General features: G+C 38.6%; 1 protein-coding gene across 1 annotated transcript in view; it reads left to right on the forward strand.

The window, feature by feature from the left end:
• LOC127845740 (exocyst complex component 2-like) overlaps window positions 1-22,332 on the forward strand; it is a 61,674-nt gene extending 39,342 nt beyond the window's left edge. The window contains exons 17-26 of the mRNA XM_052376851.1: window positions 4,256-4,329; window positions 7,065-7,148; window positions 7,865-7,998; window positions 11,276-11,345; window positions 11,777-11,893; window positions 14,046-14,187; window positions 14,463-14,641; window positions 16,779-16,840; window positions 20,991-21,047; window positions 21,802-22,332. Coding sequence (XP_052232811.1) covers window positions 4,256-4,329; window positions 7,065-7,148; window positions 7,865-7,998; window positions 11,276-11,345; window positions 11,777-11,893; window positions 14,046-14,187; window positions 14,463-14,641; window positions 16,779-16,840; window positions 20,991-21,047; window positions 21,802-21,886 — 1,004 coding nt within the window. The 3' untranslated portion in view covers window positions 21,887-22,332. The remainder of the gene's footprint in view (window positions 1-4,255; window positions 4,330-7,064; window positions 7,149-7,864; window positions 7,999-11,275; window positions 11,346-11,776; window positions 11,894-14,045; window positions 14,188-14,462; window positions 14,642-16,778; window positions 16,841-20,990; window positions 21,048-21,801) is intronic.
• The last annotated feature ends 814 nt before the right edge of the window (window positions 22,333-23,146 follow it).

A 23,146-nucleotide genomic window follows, 5' to 3' on the forward strand; every position in this document is an offset into this window, starting at 1 on the left:
AGTGTCTTTATATCAATGAGGACACAAACCCTACAAAAAATGAGCATTATTGGTCCATGAAGTACAGAATTACCTCCCCTTGAATTGAGAAAATGGTGTTTATGCAATGAAGTCCAAATTTTTCATCCAATTCTTTCCAAACTTGTAAGGATTTAGCATGGTTCAAACAAGGGAAACAACTACGGTTTATGCATGTTCTTTTTATTACAGATTTGCCTCCCTTTAATGCATTCAAAATCTCATTTTACAGCAGAGATTCCAAATCTGACCTGTAAATGAGCCCCATATTTTCTGCCAGTGCTAGGTTACCTTTTCCCATTTGATCATTCTTAAGTATTGGTCTTGTAATGCTGCTACTGCTTCTGCTACTGCTACTGCTACTACTACTACTACTACTACTACTACTACTACTACTACTACTACTACTGATACTACTACTTCTACTACTTCTACTACTACTACTACCACTACTACTACTACTACTACTACTACTACTACTACTACTACTACTACTACTACTACTACTACTAGTACTACTACTACTAGTACTACTACTACCACCACCACCACCACCACCACCACCACCACCACCACCACCACCACCACCACCAACGTCTACTATTACTACTTCTACTACTACTGGCCACTACTACTACTACTTTTACCACTACTACTACTACTACTACAACTACTACCACTACTACTACTACTACTACTACTACTACTACTACTACTACTTCTACTACTACCACTACTACTACTTCTACTACTACTACTACTACTACTACTACTACTACTACTACTACTACTACAACTACTATTACTACTACTTCTACTACTATACTACTACTACTACTACCACTACTACTACTACTACTACTACTACTACTACTACTACTACTACTACTGCTACTACACCACCACCACCACCACCACCACCACCATTCACAGTGACAAAAGACGTATTCACACAATGGCTGCTACTACAACTTATAGCCCATATAGGGGGGCATGCATGTTTTACAAACAGCCCTTGTTTCTATGGGATTTTAACCACAACTGTTCATGTTTATCTCCGACACATATTTTTAGGTCACCTGTCATGAAGTGACACGTTGAGCTTATGTGATCGTGTGATGTCCGGCGTCCGTTGTGCGTGCCTGCGTTTGTCCGTGCGTCCGTCCGTCAACAATTTGTTTGTTTAGACAGTAGAGGTCACAGTTTGCATCCAATCTTGATGAAATTTTGTCAAAATGTTTATCTTGATGAAATCCGGTTTGGGATTGTATTTGGGTCATCTGGGGTCAAAAACTAGGTCACTAGGTCAAATAATAGAACAACCTTCTGTAGACAATAGAGGTCACAGTTTTCATCCAATCTTTATGAAATTTGGTCAAAATGTTTATCATGATGAAATCTGGGTTGGGATTTTATTTGGGTCATCTGGGGTCAAAAACTAGGTCACTAGGTCAAATAATTGAAAAACCTTGTGTAGACATTAGAGATCACAGTTTTCATCCAACCTTTATGAAATTTGGTCAGAATTCTTGATGAAATCTGGGTGGGATTGTATTTGGGTCATCTGGGGTAAAAATCTAGGTCAAATAAAAAGAAAAACCTTGTGTTGACAATAGAGGTCACAGTTTTCATCCAATATTTATGAACTGTGGTCAGCATGTTTATCTTGATGAAATCTGGATTGGGATTGTATTTGGGTCATCTAGAGTCAGGAACTAGGTCACTAGGTCAAATCATAGAAAAACATTGTGTAGACAATAGAGGTCATAGTTTTCATCTGATCTTAATGAGTCAGGTGAGCGATTCAGGGCCATCATGGCCCTCTTGTTAATCCGAAATCAGTCATTTTCGAATGTCATTTTCGACATTTTCTTTTGTTGTCGGTTATGCGAGATACTTGTTTTTTGTAACAGTTACTTCACTTCAGTAGGTCACATTACACTATATCTTGACTAATTAAAATATTACCGAATTGAAAATGTTAATGTTATTTTTTTTAATCGATCAGGGTATTTAAACTGTTCATCAACTATTGTTCTCATTTACGTGAGGTCGTCAAATAAACAGTTTACAGATTTATCACATATGTCAATTAGTGCCAATTAAAGTTAAAAGAGACATAACGGTTTTCACACCTGTATTTTGGGGACTTAATTACTCAATTGTTACTACTAGGGGATCAATTGCACTGAGAAATGCAAATATTGTCAAAACAACATTGATGGCAATTAGCGAGCGGGGACCCACAAGTGCGCCGCTTTATCGCTCTTATCGACAATAATCGGCAACACTTTCATGCTTCAGTGCACATTAACCTCAAGTCTTGCTGTCAACACAGATAATGCTTTGTTATTACTCTCTCTGATTGTTTAAATAAGTTTTTTTATTATGACGGTCAGTCTTCCCCGAAAATTTGAAATCCACGAAATTACGTGTCAACGCATAAGTTGATTTTTATTAAACAACGAAATTTCATACAGACGATTTTCTATACGTTTACAGTATGTAACAAGGCTATCAATGGTATGTAACTAGGCGATTGATGGTATGTAACCAGGCTATCAATGGTATGTAACTAGGCGATTGATGGTATGTAACAAGGCTATCATTTTTGAAGAATTTCAACATAATTGTGATAAAGCAAAAAACTTCTATTTATGTGTATATGTAAAACATCTTTATTATTTTCCTAAACTTGAACATATGTGGTAAGAGCTTAAGAGCTTAATGTATAAATACAAATATTATTTTGTTTTTCCAAACAGAGGGTTATCATGTCTAAATTCTCTTGTGTGTTCGTATGTCCATTTTCTTTCTGGTGTTAAGATGTGCATGCTCTCTCTGTTTATCTAAACATTTATGTTGTCTCTCATCTGTTCTTATCTCGATGTTCCCCAGCCTGTTCAGATGTCTATCGTCTCTCATGCGTTCACATCTCCATGTCCTCTTGTGTGTTCAGTCATCCATGTTTTCTCATCCATTCACATCTCCATGTTCCTTTGTGTGTTCAGCTGCACGTATTCCCCCATGTGTTCACATGTCCATGTACTCTCTTTTGTTTAAACATCCATGATCTATCCTGTGTTCACCTGTCACTGTTCTCTCATGTGTTCACATGTCTCTGTTCTCTCATGTGATCACAACTCCATGTTCCCTTGTATGTTCAGTTGTTCATGTTCTCACATGAGTTCACATGTACATATTATCTATTGTATTCACAAGTCCATGTTCTCTAGTTTGTACACATGTCCATGTTCTCTTGTGTGTTCAGATATCCACGTTCTCTTGCATGTTCTCATATTCATGATCACTGTTGTGGTCACATGTCTATGTTCCTATGTTCTCTTGCATGTTCACACACTTGCTGGTGTGTTTTAATGTTTTTTTCTCTGGCGTGTTTAGAGATCCATGTTTTCTTGCATGTTCACGTGTTCATGTTCTATAGTGTGTTCCCATGTCCATGTTCTCTCATGTTATCTATTGTGTTAACATGACTGTGTTTTCTAGTGTGCTTACATATAGATGTTCTCTTGTGTGTTCACATATCCATGTTTTTTTCCTGTGTTATCATGTCCATGATCTCTCATGTGTTCTGATGTCCATGTTCTCAAGTGAGTTTATATGTTCATGTCATCTTCTGTGTTCACATGTCAATCTCTGTTGTGTTCACACTTCCATGTTCTTTCTTGTGTTCACATGTCCATTTTCTCTTGTGTGTTCCCATGTTCATGTTCTCAGGTGTGGTCACATGCCCACGTTTTGTAGAGTTTAACCAAGTCTATTATCTCTCTTGTGTGATAACATGACCATGTTCTCTCATGTGTTCACATGTCCAGGTCCTCGGGTGTGTTCAAATGTTCATGTTATCTTGTGTATTCACATGTCCATTTTCTCTATTGAGTGATTTCATGACCATGTTGTCTCATGTGTTTATGTTACCATGAGTTCACATGTCCTTGTTCTCATGTGTGTTAATGTGTCCATGTTCTCTTGTGTGTTCACTTGTCCATGTTCTATTGTGTGTTCACTTGTCCATGTTCTGTCATGTGTTCACACATGTCCACATTCTATAGTGAGTTCACATATCCATGTTCTCTCATTTGTTCAGATTTTCCTGTTCTATCATGCCACATATGCCCACATTCTGTTTTGTGTTCACATGTCCATGTTCTATTGTTTGTTTACCTGTCCATGTTATCTAGTGTGTATACATGTCCATATTCTCTTGTTTTTGTAGATGTGCGCTGCCTTGACAGCAAAGAGACCTGGATGGTAGAGCTAGATGATGAGTTTGGAGGCACCACACAACTGGTAGGTGGGCAGCTCACATTTATCACAGCTGTTATTATACCTTCACAGGTAGATGGCCTTTATCAGTCACTCAGCAACTCAGTGAATATGTCCTAATATTGCTTAACCCAAAATTATTATTTTTGTCTAACATTATTCCTGCTTGCTACAAAAATTTGATTCATGCATGGATGTTGTCTATGATAACTCTTAAGAGATCCTTGAAATTACCCTACTTTTTTACTTTTTCAGAAGGTAAATTCTTGAATAGCCCAAATTGACCATTTTATCTGACATCAATACTGGTTCCTACAAAGCATGGATCTTATCTATGAACACTCAACTTCTAATGATCATTTTGACCTAGATATGCCAATATACTGACAAGGCTTCAACTGGCAGCATCAGCATCTGATGAGTGCAGCATCTTATTTCATCAACAGTGATCCACAAATTCCTTAGTGATTTTTGTCCTTAAACTTAGCTGACAAAGTGTTGCAGGAAAATCCGTTGAGATGGCCTTACACATATAGACATGAACTATATAAAGTGTGTGTTTGGGGTGTCTGTCTTATACACATCAATACAGAATTAATTTTAAGTTATCTAATGTGAAGATTATCTTTGTGTTAATGACATTTTTACAGAATTAATTTTAAGTTGTTTAATGTGAAGATTATCTTTGGTATAATAACATGTTTTATATAAATACGTAGGTCATCATGCCAGAATGATGGGAGGTATGTTGTGCCAATCTCTGGTCCTTTTTAGCTCATCTATTTTTTGAAAAAAAATTATGAGCTATTGTCATCACCTTGGCGTCGGTGTCGGCGTTGGCGTCCAGTTAAGTTTTGCATTTAGGTCCACTTTTCTCAGAAAGTATCATTGCTATTGCATTCAAACTTGGTACACTTACTAACTATCATGATAGGACTGGGCAGGCAAAGTTAGATAACTCTGGCGTTCATTTTGACAGAATTATGTGCCCTTTTTATACTTAGAAAATTGAAAATTTTGGTTAAGTTTTGCGTTTAGGTCCACTTTTCTCAGAAAGTATCAATGCTGTTGCATTCAAACTTGGTATACTTACTTTCTATCATGAGGGGACTGGGCAGGCAAAGTTAGATAACTCTGGCGTGCATTTTGACAAAATTATGTGCCCTTTTTATACTTAGAAAATTGAAAATTTTGGTTAAGGTTTATGTTTAGGTCCATTTTATTCCTACAGTATCAAAGCTATTGCTTTCATACTTGCAACACTTATTAACTATCATAAGAGGACTGTGCAGGCAAAGTTATAAAACTCTGACTGGCATTTGGACAGAATTATGTGCCCTTTTTATACTTGGAAAATTGAATTTTTTTTAAAGTTTTGTGTTTAGGTCCACTTTATTCCTACAGTATCAAAGCTATTGCTTTCATACTTGCAACACTTATTTACTATCATAAGGGGACTGTGCAGGCAAAGTTATGTAACTCTAACTGGCATTTGGACGGAATTATGGGCCCTTTATACTTAGAAAATTGAAAATTTGGTTAAGTTTTGTGTTTTGGTCCACTTTACCCCTAAAGTATCAAAGATATTGCTTTCATACTTGGAACACTCGCAAACTATCATTAGGGTACAGTAAAAGGACAAGTTGCATAACTCTGGTTGTCATTTTTACGGAATAATGGCCCTTTTTTTACTTAGTAACTTTGAATATATGGTTAAATTTTGTGTTTCGATCCACTTTACTTCTGAAGGCTATTGCTTTCAAACTTCAAATACTTTCATGCTATCATGAGGTTACTGTACCTGGCAAGGTGAATTTTACCTTGACCTTTGAATGACCTTGACTCTCGAGGTCAAATTATTAAATTTTGCTAAAATTGCCATAACTTCTTTATTTATGATTAGATTTGATTGATACTGTGACAAAACTACTCTTACCTGACATACCACAATAGACTCCACCCAAACTATCCCCCATGCCCTTCCCCCCTCCCCCTCCCCCCCCCCCCCCGAATTCCCCCCCCCCCTCAAACCCCCCCCCTTTCTTTTTTTTTTTTATCATCTCACAAATGACCACCACACCCTCACACTATACCCCCCCCCCACCCCACCCCACCCATTATTTTTTTAAACAGTTAAAAAACCCAAATATTTTTAGTATTATTTTATGTTTGAAATACCGTCCAACCATCGCACCCAAGAATACCCCCTACCCCCCCCCTCCCCACACCCGAATCACCCCCCCTAATTTTTTATTTTTTTTAAGATCATCTCACAAATGACCACCACACCCTCACACTATACCCCCCCCCCCGTTTTTTTTAAACGGTTAAAAAACACAAATATTTATTTGTATTATTTTATATTTGAAATACCGTCCAACTATCGTACCCCCCCCCCCTCCCCCCCTGAATTTTTTTTTTTTTTTTTCGCATTTTTGGAAAATAATGTAATATGTCCACACCCCCACACTATACACCCCTCTTCACTCCACCCCTCCCTCCTTTGTGATTGAAAATGAGAGTCCCTTCACCTTTAAAAAGAAAATAGATGAGCGGTCTGCACCCGCAAGGCGGTGCTCTTGTTTCAAGATATTTATGGACACAAACATGTTTTAAATGTTTACTAAGTCTCACTTAGTATCAATTATATTATCTGTCATGTCATTTAAACATTTTCTTACAATATTAAACTAAACTTTCTCTAGTATTCGTATATAAAAACCTTGTATAAATATGCATTATTGGGTTGTGTATTTCAGCCAGCTTTATTTGAGAATATTGTGAACGAGGCTATACAGCATCTTCATGAAGTGGTCGTACAAAACAGGAGTGGCGAATCAGAGGTTTGTGGCATTTGTTGGAACATATTAACCTTAGTCACATCATCGTCACCTGCATAAATTAAATAACATCCTATCTGATGAATGTTGGTGTATCTCAATATTGTTGAATACTGCAAACACATGCAGTGAAGTTTTGTTATTTTGTTTAAGTTCATGACATCTTTTAATAATTAATGTTTTTCATCCATTTTCTGTTGTTTTTTAAGAAATAAAGACAGAAAAGTGTGATGTTTATCTGTTAAATATAAACTGCCTAACAAAGATAAGTTTATTTGCTTGGTTTGAAATCCTGAACCATTTTAATAATGATTCACCAAGGGTTGTGGTTTTGGTTTTCTAAGCCTCCCTAAATAAAATCATAAGTATGAAACTCTAACCTACTATTCTCTATGAGCTTGTTTCCATCAAAAGCCTTAAGTTTAAAGAGATGCTCTGTACAATCTTTTTCTATGAAAGAACCAGGACAAAGTGAGTTTTGAAAATCTAGATAACAAAGGCTGATACCTTAACCACTACATTGTTGCTACTTTAATGTGTACCCTTCCTGTCTAACAACAACCTATCATTGGACCCACTGCAGATGGCAGGCATCCAAATAGATCATTTCACCTTCCCTTTCTATTCTGTACACTATCTGTGCTGTAATATTAAATACATGCCTACATGGAAAAGTGTTCATAGAAAAGCTGGTACATATTTGTTTTTTTCTATTGCAGATATTCAGTCAGCGTCCTGTACAGAAGGAGGCCACTGGACTATGTCAACAACTCTTGGAAGCCTTCGCCCCGTGTCTGGAGCACCTGGCTCTGACCAATCTGGACACAGGGGACCAGGCCGCAGCAACACTCAGGTGAAGGCATGTGTATGAAAGTAATTGGCCTGCAACAGTCGGCTCTTTGATAATATGCATTCCAATTGGCATTTTGGCTTTTAAAATAATGTGAATTAAATTGTTTGGAATTGGTTTATATGGATTTAAATAAGATTTTTAATATAATGCATTCTATTTACATTTGGTTAAAGGCAAAGTATTTGGCTCCTTAATTGCATACATTTAAATTCGCTCTTTGGTTGCAATGCATTCCTTTTTTAGCTCATATATTTTTTGAAAAAAAAATATGAGCTATTGTCATCACTTTGGCGTCGGTGTCGGCGTCCAGTTAACTTTTGTGTTTAGGTCCACTTTTCACATAAAGTATCAAAGCTATTGCTTTCATATTTGCAACACTTACTAACTATCATAAGGGGACTGTGCAGGCAAAGTTATGTAACTCTGATTGGCATTTTGACAGAATTATGTGCCCTTTTTATACTTAGAAAATTGAAAATTTGGTTAAGTTTTGTGTTTAGGTCCACTTTTTTCCTAAAGTATGAAAGCTATTGCTTTCATACTTGCAACACTTACTAACTATCGTAAGGGGACTGTGCAGGCAAAGTTATGTAACTCTGAATGGCATTTTGACGGAATTATGGGCCCTCTATACTTGAACATTTGGTTAAGTTTTGTGTTTTGGTCCACTTTACCCCTAAAGTATCATAGATATTGCTTTCATACTTGGAACACTCGCAAACTATCATAAGGGGACAGTAAAGGACAAGTTGCACAACTCTGGTTGTCATTTTTACGGAATAATGGCCCTTTTGTAACCTAGTAACTTTGAATATATGGTTACATTTTGTTTAGATCCACTTTACTTTTAAAGTATCAAGGCTATTGCTTTTAAATTTCAAATACTTTCATGCTATCATGGAGTACTGTACCTGGCAAGTTGAATTTTACCTTGACCTTTGAATGACCTTGACTCTCAAGGTCAAATGATTAAATTTTGCTAAAATTGCCATAACTTCTTTATTTATGATAAGATTCGATTGATACAACAACTCTTACCTGACATACCACAATAGACTCCACCCAAACCATCCCCCATGCCCCCCCCGAATCCCCCGTCAATCCCCCCCTCCCCCATTATTAGTTAAAGAATATCTAATAAATGACCTCATACTATACCCCCCCACCCCGAAAAAATAATTTTTATGCCCCTGGTAGGGTGGCATATAGCAGTTGAACTACCGTCAGTATGTCAGTCAGTCTGTCCGTCCGTCTGAAAAAAACTTTGACATTGGCCATAACTTTTTCACTTTCGAAGATAGCAACTTGATATTTGGCATGCATGTGTATCTCATGGGGCTGCACATTTTGAGCAGTGAAAGGTCAAGGTCATCCTTGAAGGTCAAATTAATGGTGTCTGTCCGTCCGAAAACTTTAACATTGGCCATAACTTTTTCAATATTGAAGATAGCAACTTGATATTTGGCATGCATGTGTGTCTTATGGAGCTGAACATTTTGAGTGGTGAAAGGTCAAGGTCATCATTCAAGGTCATTCAAGGTCAAATGTCAAATAAATGGCGTCTGTCCGTCTGAAAACTTTAACATTGGCCATATTTTTTTTAATATTGAAGATAGCAACTTGATATTTGGCATGCATGTGTATCTCATGAAGCTGCACATTTTGAGTGATGGAAGTTCAAGGTCAAGGTCATCCTTCAAGGTAAAAAAAAAAATCAAAAATTTCAAAGCAGCGTTCTCATGAAGCTGCACATTTTGAGTGGTGGAAGTTTTAGGACGAGGCCATCCTTCAATGTCAAGGTCATCCTTCCAGGTCAAAGTTCATTTTTGTTTTTATTTCAAAGCGGCGTTCTTATGAAGCTGCACATTTTGAGTGGTGGAAGTTCAAGGTCAAGGTCATTTTTCAAGGCCAAGGTCATCCTTCAAGGTCAAAGGTCAAAAAATAATAATTTCAAAGCAGCGTTATCATGAAGGTTCACATTTTGAGTGGTGGAAGTTCAAGTTCAAGGTCATCCTTCAAGGTCAAGGTCATCCTTCACGGTCAAAGGTCAAAAAAATAATATTTCAAAGCGGCGTTCTCATAAAGCTGCACATTTTGAGTGGTTGAAGGTCAAGGTCATCCTTTAAGGTCAAAGGTAAAAAAAAAATAAAAATTTCAAAGCGGCGCAATAGGGGGCATTGTGTTTCTGACAAACATATCTCTTGTTTTTTTCATGGTTAAAAAAACACAAATATTTATTTTTATTATTTTATTTTTGCAATACTGTCCAACCATCCCACCCAAGAATCCCCCCCCCTCCCGAAAAAAAAAAATAAATATTTTTTTTGCATTTTTATGCCCCCGGATAGAAAGATCGGGGGTATGTTGTTTTTGGCCTGTCTGTCATTGTGTGTGTGTGCTCAAAACTTGAACCAAAACTTGAACCTTGGTCATAACTTTTGCAATATTCAAGATAGCAACTTGATATTTGGCATGCATGTGTATCTCATGGAGCTGCACATTTTGAGTGGTGAAAGGTCAAGGTCATCCTTCAAGGTCAAAGGTCAAAAAAACAAATTCAAAAACTTTAACCAAAACTTTAACCTTCTTCATAACATTTGCAATATTTAAGATAGCAACTTGATATTTGGCATGCATGTGTATCTCATGGAGCTGCACATTTTGAGTGGTGAAAGGTCAAGGTCATCCTTCAAGGTCAAAGGTCAAATTTATGGCTTCAAAGCGGCGCAATAGGGGGCATTGTGTTTCTGACAAACACATCTCTTGTTGGAAGATAATGTAATAAATGACCACACCCCCACACTGTACACCCCTCTCCACTCCAACCCTCCCTCCTTTGTGATTGAAATTGAGATAGGTCCCTACACCTTTAAAAAGAAAAATAGATGAGCGGTCTGCACCCGCAAGGGGGTGCTCTTGTTATGATGCAGGCTTCATTTATAAAATGTTTAAATACATTATGCTAAAATGTGTGTGTAGGTAGCATTCATGCTTATCTAGCATTTTATTTTTTTTATGTTATAAAGTTCTGGTCAGGGTCACTGTTACAGAAAAAGGAAAACACTTTTTTCTCAATAATAAGGTGCAAGCGGACATTGTGCTGCTGTCTAATGCAATGGTTGCTTACAAGATGCACACTTAGATTGTAATACCATTATTTGGCCAGGCAGAGTTAGATCAGGGCCACTATTATTTCAAGTTGAAATACTCAAAAATCAAGGTTCATCTACAGTTGTTTTAAGTATGAACAGAGTGATGATGTTGCAATTATTTGCAGGCCTCCTGCTGCAGATAAGAGAACCAGTTACATAGAAGAGAGCACCCCAGAAGACACAATCCCTCCAAAGGTGAGTGCAGCTGGAAAACTTGTTGGCAGGTACATCCCTTAGTAGTTACTTCAGCCCTTCAAAGTATCAAACTTTGTTGTTCACTTCATATTGTCTGTTTAGCTAAGTTGGTTGAGTTCTTTACCACAAATCAGAGGATTGTTGGTTCCATCACTGGCCAGGCAACAAAACTTATGTGAGGATTTGTCATGAATCCTTTTTACGACCCTTCTCTTTCAACTTATACATTAAGTAGTCCAGATTGCAGTTAGTATGTGCAATAGTGGTTAACCAGCTTACCCAGGAAAAGTGTGTGTTGATCACTGACAGCAGTTGTATGACTGAAAGACATGCACTGTTGAAAATGGTGCAAATTACACTTAAAAAAAACAAACTAAGAAGATTGGTAGAGCTTCTACCCCACTAAATGTTGTTGTCTTGTTTGTATGCAGCACAAGCGGCTGATAATCATGCTGAGCAACTGTAACCACACACGGAGCCAGCTTCTGCCCAGACTGGTGGAGAACCTCAACAAACATGGCTATGTGGAGATGAACAAAGTACTCCAGGTAAGCATGGCTATGGGTAGATGAACAAATCACTCCATGTAAGGGTGGCTATGTGGAGATGAACAAAGTACTCCAAGTAAGGGTGGCTATGTGGAGATGAACAAAGTACTCCAGGTAAGGGTGGCTATGTGGAGATGAACAAAGTACTCCAGGTAAGGGTGGCTATGGGGAGATGAACAAAGTACTCCAGGTAAGGGTGGCTATGTGGAGATGAACAAAGTACTCCAGGTAAGCATGGCTATGGGGGAATGAACAAAGTACTCCAGGTAAGGGTGGCTATGTGGAGATGAACAAAGTACTCCATGTAAGGGTGGCTATGTGGAGATGAACAAAGTACTCCATGTAAGGGTGGCTATGTGGAGATGAACAAAGTACTCCAGGTAAGCATGGCTATGGGTAGATGAACAAAGTACTCCAGGTAAGGGTGGCTATGTGGAGATGAACAAAGTACTCCAGGTAAGGGTGGCTATGTGGAGATGAACAAAGTACTCCAGGTAAGGGTGGCTATGTGGAGATGAACAAAGTACTCCAGGTAAGCATGGCTATGGGTAGATGAACAAAGTACTCCAGGTAAGGGTGGCTATGGGTAGATGAACAAAGTACTCCAGGTAAGGGTGGCTATGTGGGGATAAACAAAGTACTCCAGGTAAGCATGGCTATGTGGAGATGAACAAAGTACTCCAGGTAAGGGTGGCTATGTGGGGATAAACAAAGTACTCCAGGTAAGCATGGCTATGTGGGGATAAACAAAGTACTCCAGGTAAGGGTGGCTATGTGGAGATGAACAAAGTACTCCATGTAAGGGTGGCTATGTGGAGATGAACAAAGTACTCCAGGTAAGGGTGGCTATGGGGAGATGAACAAAGTACTCCAGGTAAGGGTGGCTATGGGGAGATGAACAAAGTACTCCAGGTAAGGGTGGCTATGTGGAGATGAACAAAGTACTCCAGGTAAGCATGGCTATGGGGGGATGAACAAAGTACTCCAGGTAAGGGTGGCTATGTGGAGATGAACAAAGTACTCCATGTAAGGGTGGCTATGTGGAGATGAACAAAGTACTCCATGTAAGGGTGGCTATGTGGAGATGAACAAAGTACTCCAGGTAAGCATGGCTATGGGTAGATGAACAAAGTACTCCAGGTAAGGGTGGCTATGTGGAGATGAACAAAGTACTCCAGGTAAGGGTGGCTATGTGGAGATGAACAAAGTACTCCAGGTAAGGGTGGCTATGTGGAGATGAACAAAGTACTCCAGGTAAGCATGGCTATGGGTAGATGAACAAAGTACTCCAGGTAAGGGTGGCTATGGGTAGATGAACAAAGTACTCCAGGTAAGGGTGGCTATGTGGGGATAAACAAAGTACTCCAGGTAAGCATGGCTATGTGGAGATGAACAAAGTACTCCAGGTAAGGGTGGCTATGTGGGGATAAACAAAGTACTCCAGGTAAGCATGGCTATGTGGGGATAAACAAAGTACTCCAGGTAAGGGTGGCTATGTGGAGATGAACAAAGTACTCCATGTAAGGGTGGCTATGTGGAGATGAACAAAGTACTCCAGGTAAGGGTGACTATGTGGAGATGAACAAAGTACTCCAGGTAAGGAAGGCTATGTGGAGATGAACAAAGTACTCAAGGTAAGGGAAGGTCAAGGTCATCCTTCAAGGTGAAAGGTCAAAAAACAAAATCCAAGTGAAGTAACAAGCTTTAAAGGGAGATAATTTCTATTTATCAATTGGCAGGTACAGATCATTTTCACAAGGGAAGTAATATTTCTAAAAGGATAAAATATTTTTTTTAAATCAAAGTGGCGCAGTAGGGGGCATTGTGTTTCTGGCAAACACATCTCTTGTTTTTATTTGTCCCATGTAATTCAAAAGGCTGCTTCTGTAATGACAAGTAAGCAACATATTAAGCAGCACCTACGCATGTGGGTATTTTGGTCATTTTTTTGTGTTAGTGGAGTTTTTTTTACAAAAGTGAAATGTGACGGCATGCAGGACCTATGGACACAAATCCATTTTGTTCTGTTTAGATTTTCAATAAACCACAGTTGAAAAGTCAAAATAATGCCCCAAAATAAACATAGCCCATAAATGACAACATTGCAAAATATGACCAGCGCTGCTAACATCATTGATTTCTGTGTTCTCAGACCTGCCAGGCGACATACAAGGCACTGGATCGTAAGCTGTTTGAGGCGTACATAGAGGAGAAGTCGAACCCAATTGTGGGAGTCATGGAGCCACACATGTACCGTGGGCACTTTGACTGGAGGCACTGCAAACAACCCACAGGTAAGAGCTTATAAAAATCTTTTTATTGAAAGTTAATATTTAGTTTCATTTATATTTTTATTCTACTTCGACTGAAAACAATTTCACTCTGAAGACATTGCAAAACATAATTTGATTATAAAGAATATATGAAAGTTATATTGATAATATTTATTTTAAATAATTGATGTTTCGAGTATACTAAATTTAACGATAAATAACAATTTGAATGAAGGAAATATCAGCAAATTCTAACAACAAATAAATATATCCTACTCGTGTTCCTGCTATTGCAGATGTGCGTAACTATGTGAAGGAGGTGATCATGGGACTGATCGAGGTTCATGCCGAGGTGTTCTCCATCTCCCCGGCCTTCGTTACCCCGGTGATGACCCGTATAGTGGGTGCAGTCTCCGAAGAGATGTCCCGCCTCATACAGTGTGTGCCAGAGCTGGGAACCAATGGGACCATCCAGGTACTAGAGCACTGGGAACAAATGAAACCATTCAGGTACTAGAGCTTGGAACCATTCAGGTACTTATAGAGCACTGGGAACCAATTGAACCATTCAGGTCTTAGAGCTGGTAACTAATTTAACCATTCAGGTATTAGAGCACTGGGAACCAATTAAACCATTCAGATCTTAGAGCTGGTAACTAATTTAACCAGTCAATGGTACCATTTAGGTACTAGAGCACTGGGAACCAAAAGAACTATTCAGGTACAAGAGCTGGAACCAATTGAACCATTCAGGTAGTAGAGCACTGGGAACCAATGTAACCATTTAGGTTCTAGAGCACTAGGAACCAATGGTACCATAAAGGTACTAGAGCACTGGGAACCAATGGAACCATCATGTACTAGATTTGAGAACCAATTGAACCATTTAAGTACTAGAGCTGGGAAACAAGTGATCCATTGTACTAGAGAACTGGGAACCAATAGAATCTGGTACAAGGGCACTATGCTTGCCTCATACAGTGTGTGCCTGACCTGGATACCATTTGGAGCATTCAGGTACTAGTGCACTGTGAACCAATGTAACTATTCAGGTACAAGAGCTGGGAACTGATGTGACCATGCAGGCACTAGAGCACTGGGAACCAAAGGGACCATTCAGGTTCAAGAATAGGAACCAATTTACCATGCAGGCACTAGAGCACTAGGAACCATTTAGGTACTAGGGCTGGGAACCAATTGAACCATTCAGGTACCAATGCCATTGGAACCAATGGAACCATTCAGGTACTAGGGCTGGGAACCGATGGAACATCGAGGTAGTAGAGCACCAGGAACCGATGGAATCATTCAAGTACTTGAGCACTGTGAACCAATGGAACCATTCAGGTACTTGAGTACTAGGAACCAATGAAACCATCATGTACTAGAATTGGGAACCAATTGAACCATTTAAGTACTAGAGCTGGGAAACAAATGATCCATTCTTGTACTAGAGTACTGGGAACCAATAGAACCATTCTGGTACAAGAGCACTATGCTTGCCTCATACAGTGTGTGCCTGACCTGGATACCATTTGGAGCATTCAGGTACTAGTGCACTGTGAACCAATTAAACCATTCAGGTACAAGAGCTGGGAACCGATGTGACCATTCAGGCACTAGAGCACTGGGAACCAAAGGGACCATTCAGATTCAAGAATAGGAACCAATTTACCATGCAGGCACTAGAGCACTAGGAACCATTTATGTACTAGGGCTGGGAACCAATTGAACCATTCAGGTACCAATGCCATTGGAACCAATGGAACCATTCAGGTACTAGGGCTGGGAACTGATGGAACCATCGAGATAGTAGAGCACTAGGAACAAATGGAATCATTCAAGTACTTGAGCACTGTGAACCAATGGAACCATTCAGGTACTTGAGCTGGGAACCAATGTAACCCTTCAGGTACTAGAGCACTAGGAACCAATCGGACCATGCAGGTACTAGAGCACTGAGAATAAATGGAACCATCCAGGTACTAAAGCACTGGGAACCAATGGGACCATTAAGGTACTAGAGCACTTTTCTTGTCACATAACTGTCTGCATGTGTGACAATCATAAGTTTACATACTTATTTCATTATTCTTGTAACTAATGTCCAATATATGCAGAAAACTGTAAGTTCAAATAATTTAAAACAAAATTTATGTATTTAAAAAATTCTGCCATTTCTACCATGTTTCTGTGTTACTGCATGTGGTTATAGTATGATAACTGTATGTACAGATATTTTTGGCAAACATTCTGCTTATATTGTCATTATAGCAGCCCATATTTATAAAGCATCTGAATCTCAGGATAAATAACAATAAGTCATCATTGGAGTTCATAGTCTTTCCCTTTGGGGAACAGGTATAATTTTATTTCACATATAAAATTTGATCCAAATTTATATAATTGTTTTATTCAAGTTGAAATTTTAATTTCAAGAAAAGAAAGATACATTAAGCAAAAAATTGCTTTGATCCATGAAACAAACTTCATTTGTATTATGGTTGTCTTATGGATCATCTGTATCCACAAATCTTTTATTAGCTGAAAGCATACCATCCATCCATTCATAAAGAAGTTCTATAGTAACACAAATCTGTTGTATTGTGCAGGCTAAGCTGGAGCTGATGTGCCTGCGTGATACAGTGCAGTTGTACCAGAACAAGCAGTCAGAGTAAGTCGTTATAGTTATAGTTGTACCAGAACAAGCAGTCAGAGTAAGTCGTCATCGTTATAGTTGTACCAGAACAAGCAGTCAGAGTAAGTCGACATCGTTATAGTTGTACCAGAACAAGCAGTCAGAGTAAGTCGACATCATTATAGTTGTACCAGGACAAGCAGTCAGAGTAAGTCGACATCGTTATAGTTGTACCAGAACAAGCAGTCAGAGTAAGTCGACATCATTATAGTTGTACCAGAACAAGCAGTCAGAGTAAGTCGTCATCGTTATAGTTGTACCAGAACAAGCAGTCAGAGTAAGTCATCATCGTTATAGTTGTACCAGAACAAGCAGTCAGAGTAAGTCATCATCGTTATAGTTGTACCAGAACAAGCAGTCAGAGTAAGTCGTTAGAGTTGTACCAGAACAAGCAGTCAGAGTAAGTTGTCATCGTTATAGTTGTACCAGAACAAGCAGTCAGAGTAAGTCGTCATCGTTATAGTTGTACCAGAACAAGCAGTCAGAGTAAGTCGTCATCGTTATAGTTGTACCAGAACAAGCAGTCAGAGTAAGTCATCATCGTTATAGTTGTACTAGAACAAGCAGTCAGGGTTAGTCGTCATCGTTATAGTTGTACCAGAACAAGCAGTCAGAGTAAGTCGTCGTTGTTATAGTTGTACCGGAACAAGCAGTCAGAGTAAGTCATCATCATTATAGTTGTACCAGAACAAGCAGTCAGAATAAGTCGTCATTGTTATAGTTGTACCAGAACAAGCAGTCAGAGTATGTCGACATCGTTATAGTTGTACCAGAACAAGCAGTCAGAGTAAGTCGTCATCATTATAGTTGTACCAGAACAAGCAGTCAGAGTAAGTCGTCATCGTTATAGTTGTACCAGAACAAGCAGTCAGAGTAAGTCGTCATCGTTATAGTTGTACCAGAACAAGCAGTCAGAGTAATTCGTCATCGTAATAGTTGTACCAGAACAAGCAGTCAGAGTAAGTCGTCATCGTTATAGTTGTACCAGAACAAGCAGTCAGAGTAAGTCGTCATCGTTATAGTTGTACCAGAACAAGCAGTCAGAGTAAGTCGTCATCGTTATAGTTGTACCAGAACAAGCAGTCAGAGTAAGTCATCATCGTTATAGATGTATCAGAACAACCAGTCAGAGTAAGTCATCATCGTTATAGTTGTACCAGAACAAGCAGTCAGAGTAAGTCATCATCATTATAAATGTAATAAGCAGTCAGGGTAAGTCGACATCGTTATAGTTGTACCAGAACAAGCAGTCACAGTAAGTCATCATCGTTATTGTTGTACCAGAACAAGCAGTCAGAGTAAGTCATCATTGTTATATTTGTACCAGAACAAGCAGTCAGAGTAAGTCGTCATCGTTATTGTTGTACCAGAACAAGCAGTCACAGTAAGTCGACATCGTTATAGTTGTATCAGAACAAGCAGTCATAGTAAGTCGACATCGTTATAGTTGTACCAGAACAAGCAGTCAGAGTAAGTCGACATCGTTATAGTTGTACCAGAACAAGCAGTCAGAGTAAGTCGTCATCGTTATAGTTGTACCAGAACAAGCAGTCAGAGTAAGTCGTCATCGTTATAGTTGTACAAGAACAAGCAGTCAGAGTAAGTCGTCATCGTAATAGTTGTACCAGAACAAGCAGTCAGAGTAAGTCGTCATCGTTATAGTTGTACCAGAACAAGCAGTCAGAGTAAGTCATCATCGTTATAGTTGTACCAGAACAAGCAGTCAGAGTAAGTCGTCATCGTTATAGTTGTACCAGAACAAGCAGTCAGAGTAAGTCATCATCGTTATAGTTGTACCAGAACAAGCAGTCAGAGTAAGTCGTCATCGTTATAGTTGTACCAGAACAAGCAGTCAGAGTAAGTCATCATCGTTATAGATGTATCAGAACAAGCAGTCAGAGTAAGTCATCATCGTTATAGTTGTACCAGAACAAGCAGTCAGAGTAAGTCATCATCGTTATAGATGTACCAGAACAAGCAGTCAGGGTAAGTCGACATCGTTATAGTTGTACCAGAACAAGCAGTCAGAGTAAGTCATCATCGTTATAGATGTATCAGAACAAGCAGTCAGAGTAAGTCATCATCGTTATATTTGTACCAGAACAAGCAGTCAGAGTAAGTCGTCATCGTTATTGTTGTACCAGAACAAGCAGTCACAGTAAGTCGACATCGTTATAGTTGTACCAGAACAAGCAGTCGGAGTAAGTCGACATCGTTATAGTTGTACCAGAACAAGCAGTCAGAGTAAGTCGACATCGTTATAGTTGTACCAGAACAAGCAGTCAGAGTAAGTCGACATCGTTATAGTTGTACCAGAACAAGCAGTCAGAGTAAGTCGACATCGTTATAGTTGTACCAGAACAAGCAGTCAGAGTAAGTCGACATCATTATAGTTGTACCAAAACAAGCAGTCAGAGTAAGTCATCATCGTTATTGTTGTACCAGAACAAGCAGTCAGAGTAAGTCTACATCGTTATAGTTGTACCAGAACAAGCAGTCAGGGTAAGTCGACATCGTTATAGTTGTACCAGAACAAGCAGTCAGAGTAAGTCATCATCGTTATAGTTGTACCAAAACAAGCAGCCAGAGTAAGTCATCATCGTTATTGCTGTACCAGAACAAGCAGTCAGAGTAAGTCGACATCGTTAAAGTTGTACCAGAACAAGCAGTCAGAGTATGTCGACATCGTTATAGTTGTACCAGAACAAGCAGTCAGAGTAAGTCATCATCGATATAGTTGTACCAGAACAAGCAGCCAGAGTAAGTCATCATCGTTATAGTTGTACCAGAACAAGCAGTCAGAGTAAGTTGTCATCGTTATAGTTGTACCAGAACAAGCAGTCAGAGTAAGTCGTCATCGTTATAGATGTACCAGAACAAGCAGTCAGAGTAAGTCGTCATGGTAATAGTTGTACCAGAACAGGCAATCAGAGTAAGTCGACATCGTTATAGTTGTACCAGAACAAGCAGTCAGAGTAAGTTGACATCGTTATAGTTGTACCAGAACAAGCAGTCAGAGTAAGTCATCATCGTTATAGATGTACCAGAACAAGCAGTCAGAGTAAGTCATCATCGTTAGATGTACCAGAGCAAGCAGTCAGAGTAAGTCATCATCGTTATATATGTACCAGAACAAGCAGTCAGAATTAGTCATCATCGTTATTGTTGTACCAGAACAAGCAGTCAGAGTAAGTCGACATTGTTATAGTTGTACCAGAACAAGCAGTCAGAGTAAGTCATCATCGTTATAGTTGTACCAGAACAAGCGGCCAGAGTAAGTCATCATCGTTATAGTTGTACCAGAACTAGCAGTCAGAGTAAGTCATTATCGTTATAGATGTACCAGAACAAGCAGTCAGAGTAAGTCGACAATGTTAAAGTTGTACCAGAACAAGCAGTCAGAGTAAGTCGACATCGTTATAGTTGTACCAGAACAAGCAGTCAGAGTAAGTCGACATCATTATAGATGTACCAGAACAAGCAGTCAGAGTAAGTCATCATCGTTATAGTTGTACCAGAACAAGCAGTCAAAGTAAGTCGACATCGTTATAGTTGTACGAGAACAAGCAGTCAGAGTAAGTCGACATCGTTATAGTTGTACCAGAACAAGCAGTCAGAGTAAGTCGTCATCGTTAAAGTTGTACCAGAACAAGCAGTCAGAGTAAGTCGACATCGTTATAGTTGTACCAGAACAAGCAGTCAGAGTAAGTCGACACCTCATAGTTATATTAGCCTCGCTATGGGAAAACCAGGCAAAATGGATACGCTTTAAATGACCTCCTAGAATAGCCTGTGTAGGCCACATAGGCTAAACTGGGACAACTCTTTCTGTTTTTTTATTTTATTTTGTACTTGTTTGTGTACTTGTGTGAACTGAATGTGCATCATACCAAAGAACTTTAGTTTTTTTGTTTAGGTCTTTGATTATACTTGTTTGCAAATAAGAGTTAAAATATTTCAAAAAATGTATATCTATTAGGGAAATTGTTTGATCTGTAGTAATGTATTTAGCTGTAATAAACAACCTGGGTTTACTGTGAATTGCTTTTGAAGAAAATTAAAAGAAGTCCTTTGAATCAAGATTGACATGCATGAACAGAAAAGTATATTTATTGTATGTTTTCAGAACAAGCCTAAGAGAAGCATTGGAATACTTGCCTGATATCTCGGAAGAAAATGAAAAGTATGTATGAGTCGTCATTGTAGCCTTGCCCTGGGAAAATGGGGCCTAATACATGTAGTGTCGTCTCAGATTAGCAAGTGCAGTCTGCAAATGACACCGCCTAAACTAGATTGTTTTGCTAAGAATTTACTTCCTTTAAAATAAAAAACAATAAAAATTGAAAGTGTCCTACATTATTAGCCTGGACAGAATGAACAGGCTTATCTTTGAGGACAAAATGTGTGTACATTTATAAAGCCCAGTGTTCCTACAGAGGGGCTCATAAGTTTTGAAGCTGTTGATTGCCCACCCACCCTTTGCCCTATCGTAGTCTATCAGGAATTGAACAGGTTATGAAATCAGGAGTAAAATATTGAATTGTCTGCAAATCTTGCATTTCATGAATTTAAGTTTAACACTGCAGAACTTACCATCAGTATAGTTAAAAATATGTACGTTTGAATTAAGGTCTTTGATCATGTTTGCATCAAACTTATGTCAAGTAGAAAGTTTGCTAGAGTCAAAATTAAGAGAATTTCTAAATACTACATAGAAGAGCAGGATTTTGTTCAATTCAAATCCCTGTTCTGTGTGTAGCATGTGTGCTATTAAACTGATATACTATGTATATTTTGTTGATACTTATATTTGCCCTGAATAAGGTTGTGTGTGGCCTGTTGATAAGGCTGTGCGTGGCCTGTTGATAAGGCTGTGTGTGGCCTGTTGTTAAGGCTGTGTGTAGCCTGTTGATATGGTGGTGTGTGGCCTGTTGCAGGAAAGTGGAGGAGCTGATGACGACATTCCGGTCCCAGATGAAATTCCAGCTGATGTGCTTTACCAAGGACAAGGCAGCTGCTTAGGAATTCAATCATATCATCGCCATGTTGCTTGGGAAACTAATTATAGTGGCCATACTATTGTTAATTTAGGAAAGAAGTCTCTTCACAATAGTTATATTTACAATTCCATTCACTTGTACAGACTTATTTATGGTGATTTTTTTCAAAAGCTTTAAAAAGATGAATATTTATTTTCACTGAATTGAATAATTTTGCATGATCCACTTTTTAATTTTAAGTGATATGATACTATTTTGAATCATAAATACCGGTAGAGGACAGCTTTCTGTATTGTTTAAAATGTATTGTTACAAGAGTTTAAGATGTTCTTCGTCTTCACTTGATGATAATGTGCAATATATATATATTATTTTGTGAAATCAATCGCTTACGTCATTACAGTATTTAAGAACCATGTATATACGCTAGTAACGTAATATGATATAATAATAAATATGTATAAAATTGTTTGACTTTATATTATTCAAGTCCCCTTATGAGAAAACTGTCATACATAAAGTGTCATACCAGATTAGCCTTTGCAGTCTGCACAGGCTAATAGGTGACGATACTTTCCGCCTAAACAGTCTGGATTTTTGTTAAGAAGGGTCTTCCTTTTGTGCAAAAACTCTCATAAAAGCAGTAACTGTCATTCCTAATTAGTCAGTGCTTATCTGGGAAGACACTTAACTCACATTTATTAAGCCCAGTTTCCAAGAACGAGGCACACTTCATTAAGATTATTTCCTGGCCTGCAGTGGAGTTGTGTATCCCACAGTTAGTGACAGCACTCTTCAGTTATAGATTCAGATGAGAAAGTAGTTACCATACCAACTTTCTTAGTCAAATAGTTGATAGGTAACAGTGCTGGGACACACTCCAGGTCCTCACGTGATGCTGCCTCAGGCTAGGTGGGGCTTCATAAACTTCAAAATACACACACACACACACACCCAGATGAGTTAAATGCCTGAGCAAAATGCACATTGGACATACCCAGGAATGTTCTAGATTTGGGGAAAAACATTTCTATCTGGGGATACAATCATGCTGACCAATTCAAAATCCTTTCAAAACAATATGCTTTGTCAAAGTTTATTATTGAAATGGAACTACTATTGGTACTTCAAGGGGTCAGTGTTGTATTGTACTTTAGTATTAGATAAGACTTTTCAGTAGTTGATTAAAACTATTGCCTCCACCTGTAATAATGATTTGTGTATGTGTATACTTTCAAAACCTACATGACTATTAGCACACCTAAAATCCCTGCATTCAAAG

This window comes from Dreissena polymorpha, chromosome 9 (genome assembly GCF_020536995.1).
Source record: "Dreissena polymorpha isolate Duluth1 chromosome 9, UMN_Dpol_1.0, whole genome shotgun sequence".
NCBI classification, from domain to species: domain Eukaryota; kingdom Metazoa; phylum Mollusca; class Bivalvia; order Myida; family Dreissenidae; genus Dreissena; species Dreissena polymorpha.